This window comes from Rhipicephalus sanguineus, chromosome 3 (assembly GCF_013339695.2).
Source record: "Rhipicephalus sanguineus isolate Rsan-2018 chromosome 3, BIME_Rsan_1.4, whole genome shotgun sequence".
Lineage (NCBI taxonomy): Eukaryota > Metazoa > Arthropoda > Arachnida > Ixodida > Ixodidae > Rhipicephalus > Rhipicephalus sanguineus.
In genome coordinates this window covers 8512877-8531799 of record NC_051178.1, presented here as the reverse complement: position 1 = coordinate 8531799, position 18923 = coordinate 8512877, and the positions used below count along the sequence as shown (strand labels likewise).

The 18923-nt window shown below is 49.2% G+C and overlaps 1 protein-coding gene across 1 annotated transcript in view; it reads left to right on the top strand.

Moving 5' to 3' along the window:
- The first annotated feature begins 1195 nt into the window (after positions 1-1195).
- Positions 1196-18923, top strand: part of LOC125756261 (uncharacterized) — a 65529-nt gene continuing 47801 nt past the window's right edge. Inside the window, exons 1-2 of the mRNA XM_049413136.1 lie at positions 1196-1519; positions 10895-11077. Of these exons, the coding sequence (XP_049269093.1) occupies positions 1349-1519; positions 10895-11077 (354 nt within the window). The 5' untranslated portion in view covers positions 1196-1348. The remainder of the gene's footprint in view (positions 1520-10894; positions 11078-18923) is intronic.

The window sequence follows — 18923 nt, the reverse complement described above, 5'->3', positions numbered from 1 at the left end:
TCCAACTCCATATCGAGCGTTACGTCGTTAACTTCAACCGCTATGCGCATTGGCTCCGAACTAGCTGTGTGAAGCGTCCACAAGTCGAAAACTTCGGGCTCTTCAGCAGAGACAGGCAGGTCGTCCAGGTTGTTCATGCGACTAGACTGGCTCCGGTCGAAATTTCTACTCCCCGGCTGAACGCTGCAAACTCTTGCAAGGTGCCCTTTTTGGGGGCAGTTGTGACAGATGGTGTTGCCGTGCCTACACCAACGCGTAGAATGACCTCCCCCGCAATGAATGCAACAGCTATCATTTTTCGCCGAGGCGACAACGTTCGCTTGCTCCGGAGCTTCGTCAGATAGTAGCTGTGCTTACTGACAGCTCAATGCGCGTGAATCTTTACGCGCAGCCTCCATAGCTACGACGGTGTCCTTCGCAGTTTTGAAGGTTAAACACGTCGTTTCCAGCAGCCGTGTTTGCATGGTTGTGTCATTGATTCCGCTGACTATCTGGTCGCGCAACATGCGCTCTCGAAATGTTGCGAAATTGCAGTCTTCGGCTAATTTCTTCAACGAGGCAATGTAGTCACTCACGGTCTCCCCCTCTTTTCGATGCCTCGAGAAAAACTTGAAACTTGCCACTACTTCTGATACTCGAGGGGCGTAGTGCTTGCCAAGTGTGGTAAAAATTTCGGTCAGTCCTGCTTGGGCGGGCCTGCTTGGTGCTAGGAGGCCTCGTAGCAGAGAATAAGTCTCTGGACCGCAGCATGTCAAAAATACAGCTGTCTGCTTGTCGCTCGGGATGTCGTTCGCGACGAAGTACAGCTCGGCCCGCTCACGGTATTCCGCCCACTCCGATGTACTCGGGTCGAACAAATCCAGCTTCCCGACGACAGGCATGACGTGTGATTGTGCTGTGCCCGTCCGGTTCGTTAGTCGACCTCGTCGCCACTTGTGATAACTGGGTAGTCCTGGGCGATGCCGGTCACCGGACCGAATTACACACACGTACCTTGGCGGGTTCCACACATGACTGGCTGGTCATGTGCGCCGTATTTATTTCATTGCAACATCGACGCCCCCGGGCGCCGGAACGGCAAACTAATCTTATCACAGGGAGGAATCTACGCGTTGTGGTCGCTACTAGTGCGCCCCAGTGTCTGACTTACTGGTGGCGCCATATGTACTTTGTTACGTCACCTTTATGTTAATAAAGTCGGTCTTCATTCTGGTCACGATTTGGCTGGTCGTCTCGGATCTCGCTCCCGGCTCGCACGTCGTTACGTCCCCCATCCCGACATGGTGTCAGAAGTGGTGGCAGCTGAAATAGCTGCATAGGCTACTGCGCATTCCGGAGCAACGCGGAAATGGCCCAGGACGAAACCAAAACGGCACCTCCTGCAGAATGGCTCAGTGTCTCTTTCCGACAGCCGGAACCCTTCAACTTTTCCAACCCAGCAAGTTGGCCGTCTCGGAAGTCACGTTATGAAGATTATGCTGCAGTGTCAGGAATACAGCGTGCCGCGTCCAACGTGCAAGTACGTTCTCTCTTATGCTGCATGGGATCAGAAGCCAGTGATTCCGCTCCTGCGCCAACTGCGCCAAAGTGCGCCAAATTGTATTTACTGCGCCATCCTGATAATATCGACGAAAATTGCGCCAAACTGCGCCAAAGTCTCGGGTTTGGGGGCGTCTATCCCCGGCAATCGCACGGCCGGCGCGTCAGAACATGTGCAGCTTGATCTTGGGGCTGCCAAAGTCGCAACCATGGACCAAGAATTATTCCACTGAATGAATAGCGCTCGTGCGTGCGTCCTGAATAAGCCACGATGCCATGCACGGTGCCGACGCAGCTTCTGTTCTGCAAGTCGGCTCGACAGCAAAACGCGCTCTCCGCAGAGGCTCGTGACGTCTAGGCCTCTGGGTAGCGAGAAAGTGCGACGGCGATTCATCGGCGGACGTCGTCTGTTCTAGAAACGCTGCTGATAGCTCGTTTCAAGCGTCGCACGGCACGTAAGGAAAGCAATGTTCAGTATTAACTACATGTGTGCTGCTAAAATGTCTGTCACTTCTGTTTCCGGACATCGCGGAATGAAATCTGGGATCCCTAGCAGTATATATATGGAACAATGTCGAATTTTCCTTGCTTCGCGTTTATGGAAGAGCACGCGAACGGTGGACACGCGTTCACACTTTTCCTCGGATATACTTTATCCATGGATCTTCATTCGGAAGAGCTTTTTCGTAATTGCTTATACCAGCACGTCCGAGTTTAATCACTCTGCGGTAAATACCCCCTAAAAGGCCCTGCCCTTTTGAGCTCATGTGCTAGGGTTCCAATTCGAATTTTTTTGCTTGGTTTTTAAAAATGTCATCTCATTAATAAAAGCATATATCCTGGTCGGAGCAGCCACAAATGCGCAGCTGTCAGTAGCGGGCGCGTCGCTGACGGCCCACATTGAAGCGGCTACCCCATGTTACACGTCCGCCCCTCACTTTCGGGGGTCAATAGCTGACGAGTAAAAAAACTCAGTTTCGCTTAAGGGCAAAGCAATGAATGCGATACCAACAAATTGTATTGTTAAACAAAGTAAGGCTAGCAGCTAACTCTTTTGGATTCGATCTCGTGTAACTCAACAAAACACTGGTTTAAGGGAATATGACCGCTCCAGGAACCCAAGCGTTTTCTTGCTCTGAGTTCTCTAAACACGAAGTAAGCGTTGAGAGCACAGCAAGTTTACGAGCCGTCTCCTGATGCCTCGAGATGGCGCGCGCGCAAGCGACTGCGCCCTTCGAACGATGCGGTCCCCTTCCCCCCTACCCCCCCCCCCCCCCCCCGCTCCTCTGGCGTCCTTTCATGCTCCTTACAAAAGACGGGCGGGGCGTTTGCTCTCTGTTTGATGAGCAATCGACGGCAGGCCCGCACGCGGGAAGATGTTATCTCATGTGCTGTCCGTGCGACGGAGATAGACGGCCGGCTAGCTTAATCTCCGCTTCAGCCGCGTTCGTCGCCAGCTTTTACCCGCGGCTAGAATGCGCGTGGGGATGTTATTAATTTGGTCTTTATACAGAAAATTACGGCAATGGCGACGGCAAAAATCCGCGGAGAGCGTCCATATAATTGTTACATACCTGCCAAGTCTCCCGGATTACCCGGGAGACTCCCAGATTTTGAACGTTTCTCCCGGTTGTACGGGTCATAAGAAAATCTCCCGGAAATGGCTGTTTGATGTCGCGACGCGAGGTGGGACGTTTCGCGTACAGATGCGCTACACGCAATTTAAAAATTGATCCTAAATGTGTTATAGGTTATATCAGCCTTTAATATTTCGTAGATGATGCGTTTGTGTACACACAAATCTATCCCACAAGTTATCTCGCCTTCAAAATTTTGTGTCACTACTGCTTTAAGTGGAGAGTCCAGCACTTAAAAGGGTAGCCGTTACCGATGTCTCTCGAGATGGCCCGTTCGCCAGCGCTCGATCGCGACCGTCCCCGTCTCAACGGCGTCCCTTATGGTCCCTTTCCCGACGAAATAACTGGTAAGCAAGCGACGACAGGCCTTGCACGCGGAGCGATGTTATCGCATATGCCCTTGGTGCGACGGTGACGGCCGGGTCGTTTGATCGCTGCTTCAACCGCGTTCGTCTCTAGCGCTAGCGCGCTTTTACTCGCAGGTGAAACAGACGATGCGTAAGCGACGTTATCGGTTTGGACTCTGTACAGATCAGCGGTGACCGCAAAATCCCGCTGACAGTGTCCATATAATTTCTATCGCAGTACCTCCCCCCCCCGTTGAGTAGATCTCCCGGATTCCGTTTCTCCAAACTTGGCAGGTATGTTGTTATCACAATAAACATTTTAAAAAAGTTGAGGAGCCATTTCACTCTGTGAAGTGGATGATAAGCGAAGCTGTTTCGCGCATGGCAAGGAGGTGACATGGTGGAGGACAGTTTGGTATGTAAGGCCAGGTTGTTAACGTTCAATATGCAATATTAATGCGAAAGCATCAGATGCTTTATCAAACACGAAAATTGACCGTCGGCGGCGTCAATCGATTGATGCAAGAAATAATCATGTGATGGCGTCATCATCACGTCATAGATCGTCAAAACTTGTGACGTCATCATGGCGTCATATATCGTGATGTCACGTGATGACGCCATCACGACATCGTCGCTTTACACTGCTTCCGTAATCGGTGCGCCGATCATGGAGCTAGCGCAAAACCAGGTGAGGTGCAGATAGCTTGCAGAGAAGGAGGGGGAGGATCAACCCGTCGATCGAGAAGAAAAGGAACCTGGCTTTCGCCTTGGAGTTTTCTTAGGGGAATGCATTAGGGACGGTGTGGCTCTTTGGCATTGAGGCACTGCTGTACATCACGGCGTTTGTCTACAATGTCTGCTGATAACCACATAGATGTATTTAGAGTGTTATTTCATAAAGTGCAATTTTATCGATCTGGTATTCTGTTTATTTGCTAGTGTCGAAAATAATCGTCGAAGAGGTTAATTTAGAACACTCAACTGCATGAGCCCTTATTTTTTCATTAGCGAATGAAGTCTTTAGGAGGAGTATGGAGTTCTCCTGAGATGATTTTTTCCATGAGATTTGCAATGAATCGAAATATTTCTAGCCTTCACAAGAGCCCCATAGTAATATTCCGGTGCTTGAATGTTATTGCAATATGCTTCTGTAGTGCACTCCAGGATGTGAAATTCGCTGCTCCTAAGTGCTCCCAGATGCAAAAATATCTGCTCCAAAGTGCTCCAAAACGGAAATTTTGCTGCTCCAAAAATTGCTCCGAATCAGAAGTCCTCCGTAGCATCACTGAGAAGCGCATCCATTACTGGAAACGTTTTCTCTTGACGAAGCATCGGCGCATTCCTACGACACTGTGGTCGCACGTTGAACAGAACACTTCTTTCACCCCGTGAACGAACTATACGAATCGTCCCGCTTCCACAAACGGACACAGTTACCGGGCGAAAGTGTAGACGCATGCTATGCCGAATTATGCCGGCTCGTTAAACGCTGCAATTACTCCTCTGCACTTACCGAAGAGAGACTCGTCCGTGATCGGTTTGTGGTAGGCCTAAGGGATACCCGTATCTCAGAACAACTTTGCCGAAGTTCAAAGCTCCTACTGAAAGACGCCTGGGTGCAAGCTCGCCAAGCCGAGGACGCCGAAAAGGAAAAGATGGCTCAAGCGAACTACGCAACACCGTCGCATATCGAGATTGACGCTACTCGGCCTTCCAAGGCAAAGCCTCGGGACGCGCCCATCGATAGCCGTCAAGATGCTTGTTCTTTTTGTGGACGCTCACCCCACCCACGGTCTGAATGCCCTGCAAGACACTCACTCTGAAATAATTGCCGTAAACGCGGACATTTTGCAGAAGTTTGCCGCTCACGCAAGTCGCAAGGGAAACGAAACAAGCTCGCATCCATCCATCTGCACACCCTCGAGTCGCCAGCAAACGCAAAGTACATCGACGTCACGGTCGACAACTACACGACTTCGTTCAAAGTGGGCTCGGGGGCAGAGGTTTCGGCAGTGCCACATGACTTTCTCAACCTGCCTTCGAAGCTCGATCGCATGGATAACCAGCTGACTGGTCCAGGGAACCAGCCGCTGTAAGTTCTTGGCTCTTATACTGTGCACCTCATCTGGCGAGGCAAGACCAGCTCTCAACGCCTGTACGTCATCCACTCGCTCACCGTACCGTTACTGGGTTTTCCAGCCTTACAAGCACTACAAGTAGTGAACTTCCTCAGCGGCGTTGACACTACCGCTGCTCAGACGATGCAATGTTGTTTTCCAGGCTGGGGACCTTAAAGGGGCCATGACACGGTCGCCCAAAGATCTGTGGTTTCCAGCGAAAACTAGAAGTAGAGGGTCTACTATGCCTATACAGATTTCAAAAGTGGGCCGTAAAAGAATATTTCAGTGCAAAACAAGCCCTAGAAGTCGCCGGCTGTAAACCCCGCCCACCGCCAGCGACCGCCATTTTGCCATGGCGCATGTGACATCATGTGCAGCACCGAACGGAGCAGTCATCTTCTACCAAAGTTTCAGCCGCTGCAAATCATTCAATTTCAGTGCCAAGCTGAAGAAAGCTAAAATATCTCGATATCACGTGCAGCTGACCAAGAAACACTATCGTTCGCCGCAATGCAGATGCTTGCACAGCTGGCTACTTGTTATGTCACGGCTCGCGAGTGCACCAGTGTTGCCTGACCCTCGGGCCACTCGCGTGTTTATAAAAATATTCGATTATAAATTAAGTGATCGACCAAATGGGCTAAAATTTCGCTAGCTTATTTGTGAATGCACAAGGATTAATCCACAACACAGATTATGTCATGGCCCCTTTAAAGGAAGAGTACACTATTTGACTGAAGCCGGATGCGGTGCCATTCTCGCTAAGTGCTCCTCAACATATTCCGATTCGGTTACAAGCAGAAGTCAAAAGTCAGCTCGATAAGATGGAAGCTGAGGGAGTTATCTGACGCATTGACAAACCTACACCTTGGTGTGCTTTACTAGTGGTAGTCCCCAAGTCCTCGGGTGGCTACAGACTTTGCGTAGACTTGACTCATCTCAATGAAGTCGTGCTTCGTGAAAGACACATCCTACCCACCGTCGAGCAAGTCCTCGGTCTACTGGGTAACTCAACGGTCTTCTCGAAGTTAGACGCAACGTCCAGCTTTCACCAAGTGAAGTTGGCTGAGGCTTCTCAAGAGCTCACTGCATTTGTAACGCCTTTTGGACGTTACTGTTTTTGTCGCCTCCCTTTCGGTATAACTTCCGCCCCTGACTATTTTCAGAAACAAATGGCAAGGATAATAGACGGGCAGGAAGGGGTTGCGAACATGATCGATGATGTCCTGGTTTTCGAACGGGACAAGAAAGAGCCTGATCTTCGCCTGCAACAAGTACTTTCTCGCCTGGAAAAGGCAAGAGTCACACTCAACTCATCGAAGTGCAAGTTCGGCGTCTCGGAGGTCCCTTTCCTCGGTGTCATTGTTTCGGCGGAAGGTATCAGGCCAGATCCCGCTAAGCTTGAGGCTGTACGCTCAATGGAGCCGCCCGAAGATGTCGTAGCTGTACGCCGCCTCCTTGGCATTGTTAACCATCTGGCTCGGTTCCTTCCCTGTATTTCGGACGTTACTGCTCCTCTGCGCATCCTCCTAAACAAGAATACAGCTTGGACATGGCAGCATGATCAGGAAGCCGCCTTCCAAAAAGTCAGAGATCTTCTCACAACCGACCGGTGTATGGCAAAGTATCACCGTGCTTTCCCAACAACCATCTCAACGGATGCCAGTTCTTTCGGTTTAGGCGCAGTGCTGTTACAAATCCAACCTTCAGGGGAGCGCAGACCGGTGGCTTTTGCATCCAGATCCATGACTCCTATGGAGCAACCGAGAAGGAAGCTTTGGCTGTAACATGGGAAGTGCAGCGGTTCGATGAGTTTGTGCGTGGAATGAAGTTCGAAGTCGAAACTGACCACCAGCCGCTAGTATCACTGTTTAGAAAAATGGAACTGGACATGCTTCCGCCCCGAATCCAAAGGCTTCGCCTGAAACTGATGTGTTACCAGTTTTCCGTGCTTTACGTTCCAGGAAAGTTGCTCGCCACCGCCGACACGCTGTCTCGGATACCCCCTAAGAAGTCTAGTCCCGTGGACCTTATAGAGCTCTTCGCAGCTGATGCTGTCGCTTGCAGCTCCGAGGTTCTACCGATAAATGTAGACGACTTGAAAAGAGAGCAAAACTCTGACGGCGAGTGCCAGATTCTGGCCACTTATGTCCAACGAGGGTGGCCTCAGAAAAGCAAAATGCCACTTCACCTTACGAGGTATTACTCAGCTGCCAACGAAATCTCAATATGTGATGGCCTTCTACTTAAAGGCACCTGCATTATCGTCCCTCCTGAACTGAGACCGTCCGTGTGGACACTCCTCTACGAGGGGCACCAAGGTATCAATCGCTGCAGGGCTAAGGCCTGCGAGTGCGTATGGTGGCCGGGTATCTCTGCGGACATCACTGCATTAGTCTCCAAGTGCGAACGATGCACCTCAATTCATGCAAACCCTGCGGAACCTCTCATTCCGACTCCCCTACCCGGAACTTCATGGGAAGTCTTGGGCATGGACCTGTGCCACTGCAATGGACAGACTTTCTTAGTTGTCGTGGACTACTACTCGTGATACCCGGAAGTTGTGACGCTCAGATGCACTATGGCGGGAGTGATCAGAGAGATCCTCAAGAGCTTGTTTGCTAGACATGGCATTCCTAGGATCGTCAGATCCGACAATGGACCACCATTTTCCTCACACGAGATGGCTGCTTTCGCACGGTCCTATGGTTTTCAACTCGTAACAAGCAGTCCTGACTACCCTCGGTCAAATGGGGAAGTGAAGAGAATGGTGAAAATAGTCAAGAACTTGTTCTCAAAAGCCACAGACCCCTATCTTGCTCTCCTGGATTATCGAGATACGCCAGGCAACAGCGGATACTCTCCTGCACAACTATTAATGGGAAGGCAGCTGAGGACAAGGCTACCAAAGACAGAAGAATTGCTTCAACCAGTGTGGCCTGTGCCAGAGCACGTAGCCGAAAGAGATAAAGTCAACAAAAAACATTACGAAAATGATTTCAATGATCGCCATCGCGCTCGACCTTTGCCACCCCTAGAACTGGGGAACAGAGTTTGGGTACGCCCAGATGATTTACAGGCAACAGCGCCCAAGGTCATGCGTCGTAGAGACAGATGAAGGTACAGTGCTTCAGCGTAATCGCCGTCACCTTGTGCCGTTTGACAGCTCGACTGCCCCGAGTGGGACTGAACACCTTACAGCGCAAGAAAGCGAAACAAGTGTTGTGCCACTTAGCTGTCCTACTGCCGAACAGGCCGGTGAGCAACGAGACGCTGACGGTTGTGATCCCGTGGTTCGTACAAGAAGCGGTCGTCGGGTCGTTCCACCAGACCGTTTGAATTTGTAGTATGTGTGTTGTGCCATCAGTCTGAAAGGAGAGAGATATCGTGGTCGCTACTAGTGTGCCCCGGTGTCTGACTTACTGGTGGCGCCATATGTCCTTTGTTACGTCACCTTTATGTTAATAATGTCGGTCTTCGTTCTGGTCACGAATTGGCTGGTCGTCTCGGATCTCGCTCCCGGCTCGCACCTCGTTACGTCCCTCGTCCTGACACTATGTATTATCACAAGTTGCAGATTGACAGTGATGGCCTTCAGTATTACAGTAGAGCCCCGCTGTTACGTTCCCAGTTGCTGTGTTTTCCTGATTGCTACGTCGTTTTTGGTTGGCCCGGGCATAGCTCTCCTGCGATCCAATGCATTGGGAACCTATTACGTTGCAACAGTGGGATCAATCCTGCATTGTACGTTTCGAACCGGTTCTCTGAGACAGCCCATGCGGTGAAGTTGACTTTTCATGTGGCTTGGCTTCGTCCGCTTGGTGGCTTGACGATCGAATTGACCTCCAGAAGCCATGAAGCTGAAATCTATTATCCATCTTTAAGCCCCGCCACCAGAAACACGACCTTCGAAATCAACATTTTTCATCTAAAGAGGACACCTATCACATGTTTGGGTGCTAAAAATTAGCTTTGATGCATTGAACAAAAGTACGAACTTCGAGATAGGTTTTGTATACTGGAGTCATCCTGTTTGCGTGGGCTGGATGCCGGTGTGGACTCATCACTATAGTTATTGTACGAAATGCTATTCGTGGTCTTCTCGCGTTACCTGTCTCTCTTTTGTGGGTGGTCGTGTTTAAGTGCAGTGTCGGATTTGTCGCGGAAATTAGCGTGCAGTGACGATGCCGAAAGCTACATGGCACTGCAGGTGCTCCCCTTGTACTGACAATTTCTTCAAGCTTTGAAATAAAGTTGTGTGCTTCTCACCATGACTGTGAGTTCTCATTTTTTCCCCGTTTCTCGGCTGTTACGTTGTTTTCTTATGGTGCCGTGAAAAAAGCATCAGCAGGGTTCTACTGTATTCAGGCGAATGCAACAGTGTTAATACATTGGTTGTGCGCATCAAAAAAATCACAGCATATCCACGGAGTGAATGATGATGAGTGGGCGAAGCTGCGGAGGTTCATCGGTAAACCGTGAATCTTCCGTGAATTCTGCCCAGTACATCATCACCGACGTGAGATCGGGCGCGTTTATACTAAAGGTTCGATGAGTTATGACGACTTGCAGCTCACTTTAATTTTACATGTACGCTGTGAATTTTCATTGTTTAGAAAACCATTGCTTTAGAAAACATCTGGCGTCTTTTGTTAAGCAGCTGGCGTCTTTTCGTTTTCCTTTAGAAACATCTGGCGTTCTTCCGTTTTGCTTTTACAAAACATCTGGCGTCTTTCGTTGGTTTATTTCATCAATCAACGGCGTTTCGAACAAAATTTTTATTGTTTAATCACGCACAGGAGAAATCTCACCAGGCACTACCTTGGAGGTAAAGAATGGCTGCTAATGGGAATGAGAGACAGAAGAAGTCGGCTTTTAGCTACCGCTGCGAATTTTTTATTGTTCAACAACGCACAGGAAAAATCTCCCACCGGCACCACCTTGGAGGTCAAAGCGTAAGACTGGTTACGCACTACGACTACGACTACGAGGGACGAACGGGTGCCGCCTTAAGGAGCTTCGCCCCTAAAAACATTACAACACCCCCCCCCTTCCCCCATCTCAGTGTCTGCGCACTAAAGAAAAACTTAAGGGTTTCACAGCGCTCTGGAGAAGCCGTTGGTGTTCCCCAAGGCCAGAAAATTTGGGAACCCCTGATATAGGCGATAATTCAATATATGCATATTCGATATGTCGAGGTAGACCGTGACTCTGTCATTTATGCAGGACGCTTTTTTCTGTGATGCAGTGCAATGGTGTCTCCCTCGAGTTGCCGGTCAACTCAGGAGAAGCATCAGCAAACGGCAAGTCCACTGCCTGCTTGGCACCAACCGAGAATGACATAGCAGCTGATGCCAACTTGGACGAAACCTTGAAAGAGGAGGCCATTGAGATGCGCTGGACACAGGCACCCCCTGCTGAAGCTCCACAGGTACTCATTAAACATATAACATTGGAGACTCTTCTTACCTGCCATAACCTGTAAGCCCTGCCAATCACAAATAAACCTCTATACTTGTGAGTGCCAGGAAGCACGATTGGGCTAAGGCAGTTCTTGTGGCTGTGTAACTGAAAAGATTTTCAAAGCATTTGCGTCGTTTTTACTCTTGGTGGCCAACTTGTTTGTGATTAGATCTGTGGGTGTTCGTTCCAAAATATTGAACTTCCCATGACGGGTAACTATAGTAGGCAAGCAGAGCAAGAGGCAAGAAGTGCGTTCAAAATGGATCCTAGTAGTGGATTAAATTTGCGTGGTTGTATAACAAACTGGTTCTTTGAACATTTGTGCCTTCCTCAGAGATCTCCCTCTCATTTAGTTCTATGGCAGGATCTCACTCTCCAAGATCACGAATTGGAAAGATGCTGTTCTCTGGCAGGCTGGACTCTGTGAAGAGTGGTCCCAGTGAAAACAATCAGAGTAGGCTCACTGCAAATGCAAGCCTCTTTTTTTTTTTTTTTTTTTTTGATACAGTCAAACCTCATTAATACGTAGTACTGGCTTCAAATGTACTAACAGTTAAAACATAGCTGCGACAAATCCCTGACTGAGTCTCGTGGAGCCTAATGCATTCGCTGACGGCCTTAAGCCATAGTTATGCCTACCGGTGAGTGCGCCTGTGCCTACCGGCTAGTGCATACCCTGCATACTACGAAAGTTTACTGTGCCGCAGAACTTTCCTTTTCCAAAAGTGCAGAGATCGGTCTATCAATGTTTCCAACTTTCACGCAATTGCGGCGGTGCCTTTGCGGGTGAGCATTGGGCAAGAACGAAGGCGAGGTGGCAGCCGCCGACGAACGCGCTGTTTTAACTTATTGCCGATAACCTCATCACAACAAGTATGCGTTTAGCGTAGCGCCACTTCATAATAAGACCGAAACATGGGCTAGTTGGTTGTACTTCATGATGGAACGGCAGCACAACCACTACAAGAAAGCTTTAAAAAACAGATTGAAGGGCTAAGACCTTCTATAATTACTTCACTGGGTGAAAGGCAGTATGACATCAGCATACCTGCCAACTCTCCCGAATTGTCCGGGAGACTCCCGAATTTGGACCTTATCTCCCGATTGTACGAATGTCATCTCGAATCTCCCGAAAAGTCGCCACCACAGCAGAGGCGGGTTCTTTTCTCTCTCTTTTTTAAAATCATGCACGTACGTCAGCCTTTCCTGCTGTAGCGGTGCTGCAGAAGAGCACTCGCCACCACACTTCTATTTCGTTGTGACCATATCGTAGAGTACCGCTGAGTACATTCTAGGCACTGCGCATCTGGGCGAAGGCTGGCCGGCTGGCCGTGAGAAGCATTCGCCACCGTACCGAAAGAAGGCGAGGGAAATGGTACAGTCTCAACGGAAAAAGATTGCCAAAATTGCACGGCGGCCGGAGCCGCGGCGCTGCACGAGCGCTCCGATAACGAGACGGCGAGACTGACAAGCACATTCCATTTTCCAAAGGAGGGGTGGCCGGCAGACCGGCAGTAAGTAAGCGGCCCCCATTGTGCTTTTCACTCTCGATATCGGCGTGGGAGAAACAGCACCGCGTGTCGCAATCTTGCCGCTCCGGCCACCGTTCAGTTCATTTGCGGCAATCGTTTCCGTTGAGCCTAGCCAGAACTTTTGCATCTCCGTCTTGGCCTCCGCATTTTGTACACTACACCGTCTGCCGTGGGGGTTGCGTGTTTCCAGAGTTCAGTTAGAAGGTCGATGACGGCGTCAAAATCAAAGTACTTGCAAGTGTTTCTGGACTCATACACAGCTGGGTTTCCGTGCTTTGTGACTTTGCGGAAAGGTGACAAGTACGGATTCTGTGCCACGTGCACCTGTGAACTGCCTTGGTGCCTTCACAAGTAAAGAAGTTTGGTTCAAGCAGCTCAAAACAAACATCCTTACCCCTTTCTAATGTCAGTCTCCAGTCTCAGTAATTTCCGCTATGCGAAAACAATCCCCCCCCCCCTCGTGCGGTCTCCCGAATTTTCATGCAGTGAGGTTGGCAGGTATGCATCAGGTGAAAAGGGTGGGCTTAATAAAGGAATAAAATCAGTCACAGTTCCTTATGTTCATTGATTATCACATTGCGTGAAGAATGCAGGTGCAAAATACGGCATAAATGTTGCCTTGACCGCCTCCAACAAGCTGGCTAGAGTTTTCAAGAAAACTCAAAATAAAATATCCGGAAAAGAAGATAACAGCATTTCTAAAATCTAGGTTTGTGCGAATATTCGAACGAATATTACAGTATTCGAATTTGCTTCGACACGAATAAACCGCATGCAACCCCTTTAAAGGTGGTTTCAGTGCAGTGCAGGAATGCTATGCCGTGAATACACCTTTCCAGGGAAAATCTGCACTGCCACAAAGCCCCCCTTTCAAGGTTAAATGAACATATTACTTTCACATCGGTTCATCATTTTTTGTTTAAAACGTAATGTATTTTACAGGCACGGCCACTGGATGAAAAAGCGCACGGGTACGGCCTGCCGGGGGGGGGGGGGGGGTACGCGCACGCCCGCTGGATCACATGCGCGGCGCGCTTGCGGCAGGTTATGCTTGAGCGTGTGCGTCTTTATGTGACGCCCGAAATCTTCTTTTAAAATCAATTTAGCATGTACATATAAGTTAATTACCGACCTTTCTTGTACATTACTTGCAGCTCTTGGGAATTTTTGGTCTTGCCTTGCCCAAGATGCAACTTCACGCGCCGATCGCTTTTTGCGGAAGAAGTAATCGTGGGCATATCTTTCTGGTCTCCTAGAAGACCACAACTAACCAACCTGGAGGCGCTACACCTTTCTTAATGCATCAAAATTCTTTATTTTGGCTCTGAGTATGTTGCTTCAGATTTAATCATTTCGTTTCAAAAAAAAGTAATCTCGAAAATTGCAGCTGCCATTGTTTACTTTACGCAAAATAAGATAAACCTTTTCCTTCCTCCAAACATGTTTACAGCACACATACGATACGGTATCACATGCAAATGCCGTGAAATAATGCTTAGCATCTGTGCGACCCTCTCATACAGTCGAACCCGGGTATATCGAACTCGCCAAAAAACGTTTATTAGTTCGATATATGGCATAATTCGATATAGGCCCGCTATAGGATTTGACACTGTCACGTATCTCGGGAGCGCTTGCAAAGCGGAATGAAATGGGGAGAGTGAGACAGGCAGGAGACCGTGGCGTCACAGCAAACAAACTTTTATCACACGACACGGCAAACAAAAATTCTCACACCAAAACATTTACATCAAAAAGTAACATTAGAAGAGGTGACGCTATAGCGCGCAATCACTAACAACAAATCGCAAAGCCTACAAGCTATGCTTAGCTCCTCCGGACTCCAAAGTCTGGCCACTATGGCGCCTCAGTCTCACTACGCGAATCGAACGTTCTTACGGTTCGTGTTGCCCGTCGCCTCGATTCGATGCGAAGATCGACGTCCTGCGTCGTCGTCGCAGCTGCTCTCGACGTCTTGGGATCGTCGTCGTCGATCCGCCGCCTTGTTAGTCGTCCTTGTCGCCAGTCCTCCGGCCCTTCGTCGAGAACATCTGCCTCGTCCAGTTAGGCCTTACTCCTGGCCTCCCCTTGGTGCCACCGGGTCGAACTGCCGACGTGGCTCTCCAGTGATTGTCGGTGGGTCGCCGTCGTCTTGCCGAGCTGTGGTAGTGCCGCAGGTGCCACGAGAACTGCGTGCTGAGGCTGTCGCAAGCCCAGGACGCCTCGCTCGGTAGACCCCGAGGTCGACGGCCACCCTCCCGGGGCATGCACAACGCTGCCTCCAAAACTCAGCCCTGCTGTTCCCATCGCGGGTGCGACGCTGGCCTGCACCACCTTGCTCCTCGACGACTCCACCGAACAATGCCCAACTCTTCTTCTGTGGTCCCACACCTCAGCTCGGGTCGCGTGGCACGCGCCTTTCTCCGGCCAATGGCTTGCGTCGACGTGGCGGGGGTGCACACCATCGGGTACTTTTCCATTACCCGCACACCATCGACGCCTTGTGCTGTCCGGCACGCGCCCCGTGCCCCTTTACTCATGACAGACACAAAGGCACATAACAATAAGAAAAGTACTTTATTAATATGGTGGCTTACTTGCGTGGCCTACTTTGGAACAAAATAGTCCTGGATTTTCTTCTGTGTCAACGACTTCGCTGCCTGCGACAGCACGCACGCCTCCACGTTGTCCAACGAGTCGGAGCAGCTGAGGCCGCAACCTTCCACATTCACGCAATAGCGCCGGACCAACGCAAGTGCACTAATCACTTCGGAGGATGTAGGCAATGGGCCATCGTCAATTTCCTTATTGCTGTCGCTTTGGCTCGTGGTCGGCACGACGTCTGCAACGTAGTCCTCATCTTGTAGCTGACCCATGATGGTGACATCATCGTCCGCACTGACGAACTCGTCGAATTTCGATCCGTCGATAGCTCCCGGGAACTCTGCCAGCTCGCTCCAAACTTCGGCGGAAACACCTGCGGTGTCTTCACTGCTGTCATCGGAATTTGGGGTGTCATCACCAGGCATGCGGAAGCCGGCATGCCTAAAGCAGTTCTGGATTGTCTTCTTCGTGACATCAGCCCACGATCTACTCAACATAGAAAGAGCTCGACCCGATTTATGATTTCGAGTTTCGCGGCGAACAGCAAATTCTGCCTCTTTGCACAAGCCATGACGACAGCACGCCAATAAAGTTCACAGAGCACCAACAGGCAACACCACCAGCACGGACCACGCTGAATGAGGACTCGAGGAAAACAGGCAGCAACAGGCACGCAAGCATAAAGAAAGGAAAAATGGGGCTCACTTCTACCGCCTCCGTGCCTCGGAGAAAGCACGACGGCCTCTGATTGGCTGTAAGCGCTGCGAGCGGGCCAGGATCATTTCTTGCAGGGGGGTGTTTGCCCGTGCACAACCGGGTCTAAACCACTTTTTCTAGGGTGGCGCCAGCAGTTTTCCCCAACACCACGAGGGAAAGCCAACTTGCTGGGGCACTTTTGAGGCACATGGAGTTTGATATATCGGTTGTCGTTGCTATTTTCGTTCGATGTAACAGTAACTTTTGCTATATATTCTCAATGTAAATTTACCGTGTTTAGAAATTGTTCGGTATATGGGATAATTTGATATAAACGGGTTTGATATAGTCGGGCTCGACTGTATAAGGAGATTCAAGCCAATTTGGAATTTCAGTGACTGTAGCTTCAATACTGACAATTGGGCGAGCTGTTATGGATTAATTAATATGAAAACGGTGAGATGGAAAGAGTGATGAAAAGGCTGGAAAACACACAAACCAACTGCTTGCATTCCTGTGCTTTTCAGTGTTTTTGTCTCTTTCCGTCACACCGTTTTCATGATAATGTAACGAATTCAACAGTGAAATAAAGTCTGGACAAAATGTTAGAAGCTATTTTATTTATTATGAATTTAGGGCTCATCCTTGCTGGCTGCAAACGGCGCTGGTTGCAAACGTTGTTGCATCCAGCGGCCATGACACCACCTTCCTGTTTTCTCTTTTCTCTAGTTTTTTTCTAGCTCCCACCTTTCAGCTTGCGGCACCTTTGTCATCGATTCCGGTTGTTTCTGAATGCTGTCGCGTTGCGGTGTCGTGCGTTGCCCCATAATGCCATGTGGTACTGATGTTGGTTGCCGTGAAAAGCATGTGTATCCCTTTCGTTCAGAGAGTTGGGTTGTCTGTGGTCATTTGCGGAACGGGGCACAGACTCAAACTTACCTCAGCAAAACATGCGGAGACAAGAAAGTGCAGAAAAGCGGCTTGTGGTCGACGATAAGATTCCAATTATTTGATTAGGAACTATTCGGTTCGAATTCGAAACTCGAATATTTACACGCCGCTACTTTTCTGTTTAGTTACAATATGACCTAAAAAGAATCCAGTACGAATTGCAATGGTGGAACAAATTAATCTATCAAAACTTTCGTGACAGCCATATAAAGGCTTGCATTTTGACATATGCTAATGAAAGCACTTACCATAGCACATAGCAGTGTTCCTGAAGCTTAGTCGGCAGGAAAGTTGCTCAGCTGCTTTGTGGAACCCATCTTCATCCTTTTTTGTGCGTATTAGGTGCACCTTTGTGCTGGTGATATGCAGTCAGCTCTCCTCATGCCACCTGCGCCATGCCGATTACAGCAAATGAAGATTAATTCATCTTGTAGTGGCAAATCACGTTGCGCTTTTTTACCTCGGACAGGTTGCTTGACCCTGCGTCAGAATGCTTAATTCAGCAGGGCTACCCGCAAGCGAAACTTTAGAGTTGTATTTCTCCAAGTGCTGCGGGTCCAGTTTCGACAAAGAGTCTCTTTTTGTTGTCATATTGTCAATGACATCAAGGTAGTTGTAGACAGGGCGGCTCAACATTGGTTTTAGCATATTATCCAAAATATCTTTGTCTGAATTTTAGCAGCTTGGTCCACGATGTCATACAGCACGTCGTGGCACACCAAGGCTTCGGAATTCATGTTCCTGAGCTCCACAATTTCCTGTAGTGGACGCGTGACATCTGGGCAATTTTGAAGAATGGACGGAGAAGCCGGCCACACGTTTGTGCTAGTTATCCTCTGTCCTGATATGTAAAAGAAAAAAAAAAGCAACAGCACTGTTCAGACATAGTGACGTGGATAACTTGTAGTTGGAATTTCTGATGCCTAGATGCAAATGGCTTGGTAATTGCTTTGAATATATTAGCACGCAAAGTTTTCAGAAATGGTCTAGATGAGATCATGTATGCACCACTTTTACAGCAGCGATGCATTTGGTTAACCTCTGGCTTTTCCTTGCCAATCTGTTTGTCATTTTCTTTCTTCTTTACTGCAAGGCCACACAACACTGCAGTTTACTTGGGAAGAGGTTCAGTAAATCTTGTCCGAGTTGCCTCTGTGGTTTCTCACTTGGTTTGCCCCACCGTAGAGGCTCAGAGGTGCATGACTTCTCTTCATTTCGGTTGATGAAGAGGCACACGCATGTCTGCACTGTGCGTTCATGCCAGCCTTGCATGCACATGTGCTGCTGACTAGGTACAACTGCCGCTTTGGGTGGGTCGACCAAGCGAGCTATAAAAATGAACCAAGGTGACAATGAAATCAGTGAAGCTTTTGTCAGGTCGGTTGCTTCTATCATCACGGACACATCTCGGCGTAACCGGGAACATCCGTGAACACAGTAGGTATCATATACAGTATAACCTCATTACAAAAGACCTTCACAGTGAAGAGGATTTCGGTCTGTTGTAAAGGGAGTATGTAAAATTCAAGCACTGTTGCAACAGACTTTTATGTAAACGCTGAATGGGTCTCTTATAACCGGACAGAATTACGAGTCACATGCGCGGTTAAAGAACAGAAGCTGCATAGAAGCAGTGGCGGATCCAGAAGGGGGGCGATTCCCCCCCCCCTCCCGCCTGCAGTGCCTGTCGCCCACCTCCTTTATCAAGTTGCTGTGGCTACCATTACACAAAAGGGTAAAGAATCTTGTCCCCACCCTATACCTCTCTCCTCATCCCTACCCTACCACCACCACCCCCTCCCCCCGCCCGTCAGATGAAGGACCCCCCCCCCCCCCCAATGTTTTCACCTGGATCTGCCCCTGCATAGAAGTGCTGTAGAAAATTTGTTGCGCCTGCCAAGATGACAAGAATTAATTCGGAAATCGCAAAAAAAAAACAAAAGAACAACAGAACAGTGTTTTTCAAAAAATTATAGTTCCACAACGGGGCAACCGGGTGCCGTCATTCTGGGCTTGTCGAAAAGAGCATTT